This window comes from Nestor notabilis, unplaced genomic scaffold (genome assembly GCF_000696875.1).
Source record: "Nestor notabilis isolate BGI_N333 unplaced genomic scaffold, ASM69687v1 scaffold27714, whole genome shotgun sequence".
NCBI lineage: Eukaryota > Metazoa > Chordata > Aves > Psittaciformes > Psittacidae > Nestor > Nestor notabilis.
The window spans coordinates 2,093-6,039 of NW_009926484.1; the positions used below are offsets into that span (position 1 = coordinate 2,093).

Here is a 3,947-nt window from a genome sequence, read left to right on the forward strand (position 1 = left end):
TATGAGTAGCAAGGAGATCCCTGCTATAGGTAGTTCATTTGCAGTCTGACTAGATTTACCCAGAACTTTGCAAAATGAAGATTTTTATTTGTGCCTTGTCCAAGCTGTCAGCACTGAAAAAGTTCCAGAATCTGTGATGATCATAGTAGATATTTTTCTCCCAACAAGTAATTACAGTTATGACAAAACTTACATTTATCTCAGACGATTTCTAGACAAACACTGTGTATCTCTGAAGGGCCAGCTGAGGCAAAAAAAGAGGGTGGAGAAGGAAATGCTGTGACTTTTGGAGACATTCAGAGAAGGGGTATGAGGAAATGAGCATGTAGTTTTTCTGGAGACATATGTAGGAATCCAGTAAAAAGTGAAGTATAAGAATCAGAAGATGCTCCTTAAGTTGCAGCATTTTTAATTAAATAATTTCTTCTTGTCACCTCTTTTGATAATTGAAGTCAAGAAATAACAGGTGAGAAAAGCTTCTTTGGCGGTCCAGCTGTGTTCCTTCTTAACATGGCTCTTTCTTGTGCCTGTTCTGTCATCCAAAGGCCTCCTTAGTTTTGAGTGTTTCAAAGCTTAAAATGGTGGAGTGCTGTCTGTAAGACAAACTGTTTCAACTGATCAGCAACATGGAATGGCAGGGCAAATATATCTTAGGAAATGTGAAGACAAACTGAGTACTCAGAGACTACAATAATGTGAATTTCTTATGTACTGAAGTAGTAACTTCGGTAAGCCTCACCAATATTTATCCAAGCTTTGGGTTTTTTGTCTCTCTTACAGCAACATGTTACCCAAAATGCAAAAACGGTGGGGAGTGCCTAAGGCCTGGAAAATGCAGATGTCCACCTGGCTATGGTGGTAGATACTGTCATAAAGGTAAGACCCAGTAACTGGTAGCTTGGAAAGACAAGGAGTTTGAAATCAGACAACATTAATTTGGGACTCCTCAGCTGTAGGCCTCCGGGTCCAATTTGTCCTTCTTGAAGATTGGACTGATACTTGCTTTCCTCCAGTCTTCACACACTTCTTGCAGTCACCGTGATCAATCATATAAAATCAATATTAAATATATTAACTTACAGTGTGTGACAAGGAAATACGCAAGCAAGCTCTAAAGAGCTTTGCTAGCTGTGCTGGAGTTGACTTGCATGTCCTTGTATGTTCACTATTTGTGCCAAAAATCTGTTAGCTGAAATCATGCTCAAAACTTGTGGTAGAACAGATTTGGACTTTTTCCTACCAAGTACCAAGCAGACTGTCTGTCGTTCTAATGAAGTATAGTTGTTTCTCTTCAATACAGTGAATGTGGTGTATACATTTATATTCATGCTTTTGAAAGGATGCATTTGATTGTACAGAACAGTGATTATGCCGTATTTCAAAGATGGTGCACATCACGGTTGATACTAAATAACACTTCATTAATGAGGCCTTCAGGGCTTTGATGTGTAGAACAAATCTGGAATGAGGAGACTGACTTAGCTGACCTTTGGCAAGGCACCACTCAACTTGACTATGTTCATAGGTTCATTTGTCAAAGTAATATCTCCTTGTTTTCTTCCTTTTGTTATGTGTAGGTCCTGTCAGGTAAGGAAATATGTGAATCCTTGATCACAGGTTACTGGCTTACCAGCTGTGATTTGGCAAGATTAATAAGAACATGCATGCTAGTAGATACTGTGGCATAGGTGGTGAACAGTTGATTCACAGCTGGGGGGGGAAGAACTGTGCCATAACAATAAGCATGTTTGTTGGTACTCTCAGGCTAAATGCTCAACAAGCTTTTAAATGAATCCTTAATTTTAACTGCATTTTGAATTCGCATTTGCAGATGTGGCTCTGTCATCCTCACTCACTCCCTACAGAACTGTGCTTTGCTCTTAATAGTTGAAATTTCAGTCTTTGCGTATGTAGTAAAATAAGTAGTTGATGTCAGACCAGCTGTTTAAAGGTAATTATTTGAAGTCCTATGCTACTTCTGGAATGCACTGTGTATGCTGTTCTTTTGCAGTAAGCTGTGAAGGAGGCTGTCAGAATGGTGGGGAATGCATCTCTGTCAATGGAGTTGTGAAGTGCCTTTGTGCTTCTGGTTGGACAGGATCAAGATGCCAAGAAGGTGGGTTTCTACATTCATGGAAATATTTATATTGATTGAAAATATAACTGCAGTAACAAAAAGATTTTATAAGTATTAAGAGGCTTGTAACTATGGAAATGTCATTACATTACTACAGAAATGGAGGACATTCCTTATTGATACATACTCAGGTAAAATTGCATCAAATTATTTTACATTAAGAGTACATCTGTTAATATTTAAACCAAAAATTCTTAACACAGTACATAAGTTTGGTTAGGGTTTTTGTTTTGGTTTTTTTTTTTTCTGTTTCTATGGTCCTGAAAATGCCTTTAGAGTTATACCAGTTGAGTATCTCGCCTGGAAGAAAATGTGTTTTGCCATTTTAATTTGTATCATCCTGAATCTTTCATTCTGTCAGGATTCTTTTATATCAGTTTTATAAATCCTGCTGACTTGCCCATTCTTTTCTTGTAGCAATTTGTCCTCAAGGTTGTCGGAATAATGGAGCTTGTGTGGCTCCTGGGATTTGTAGCTGTCCAGCTGGATGGGTTGGTGGAGCGTGTCACTTAGGTAAATGACTTCTGACATTTTTCGTTTATCTTTTTCTGTACTTGTTTGATTTACCAGTATAGTGTTCAAATCTTCAGTGCTTAACAAAGCTGCTAGGAAAGTATCTTCAGAATAGTAAATGAGAGCTGCTTCTGCACACTAGGGAGCTTACAAGTATGCATAAGGAGCAGATGGCTTTACAGTTTGGTCAGAAAGACAGAACTTCACCATTTTAAATACAGATTTTAGTTGTCAACAAATTCATTACTTGGTATGTCTTGTCATTATTTCTGAAATATTTTCTATAAAACAAGATTCCAGTATAAAGAACTGAAAATGGCCATTAGAGAAACACTGCCAAGACTGATGTGGGTTAGAAACTTCATTAAATTTAATGGACGTGGAAGATAGATTGAAACTTGCTTCTCACTTTGAGGATAAGTCAGCAGAACCCACTGCAGGTGCTCTTAAAAGAGTAAGAGGAAGCTGGCTATAACCAGGATTGGTACTGACTGACATTCTTGCTGAACAACCACTTGCATTTTCCCAGATTCTGATTCACAAAAGAAGATGGTGATTATAAAACTTCAATCTACCCTTTCCAGGCAGGGCTTTCTGTGTTTATAACAGCACTGCCCTGATGCTAAAGGCACTGATCTTGAGACTGTAAAAATGAAAGGTTTTTTGTTTGCTTTCTGGGAGACTTGGGAGAAAGCTCCTTGAAATACTGCTTTTAAACTAGATATTGTGGGTGCGGAGTCTCCACATTAAGTCCTCTGCATTTGAATTTTTTGTGTACCTGTGGGAATTCAAAGCAGCTATTCTTAGTTCTTCTGCAATATATAATCAAGTAAGCATTAACAAATAATATTTTAATGTTCCCATTTGACCAGCAAAATGCCTATCCTTCATATTCATCAGTGTATTGAGGTAGAGAGTGATATTAGAAGGTAAGTATGGGTGATGCAAAGAACTTTAAAAATGCTTAGCTCTATTCCCTGCACCAGCAATAATGGTAGAAGTATTCAGATTCTTAATGTCAAAATTATCACTGTTCCCAAGCTAACTAGGTCTGCATCCAGTTTGACTTCTGTTGGTGCAGATGCTCATAAGCAAATTGCAGCCCCTGGCATGTTAACTGGTGTTCGGGGATAACTGTTAACTGAACGAGCTAGGGGACAACTAAATGTGTGCCTGCTCAGTCCTCCCCTTGAGGGGAGCCATTCTTGAGGGGGAACAGAAGGACAGTGTGTGAACAAGAGCTAGGATGTGTCAACTGTTTCATCATGGATGTGGGTCCGAGAATCATCTTGAATAA

General features: G+C 38.5%; 1 protein-coding gene across 1 annotated transcript in view; it reads left to right on the forward strand.

Annotated features, from left to right (window-relative positions):
- Positions 1–780: 780 nt before the first annotated feature.
- LOC104404986 (von Willebrand factor D and EGF domain-containing protein-like) overlaps positions 781–3,947 on the forward strand; it is a gene marked incomplete at its 5' end in the record, with an annotated part of 3,795 nt that continues 628 nt past the window's right edge. The window contains 3 exons of the mRNA XM_010013557.1: positions 781–876; positions 2,012–2,116; positions 2,555–2,650. Of these exons, the coding sequence (XP_010011859.1) occupies positions 781–876; positions 2,012–2,116; positions 2,555–2,650 (297 nt within the window). The remainder of the gene's footprint in view (positions 877–2,011; positions 2,117–2,554; positions 2,651–3,947) is intronic.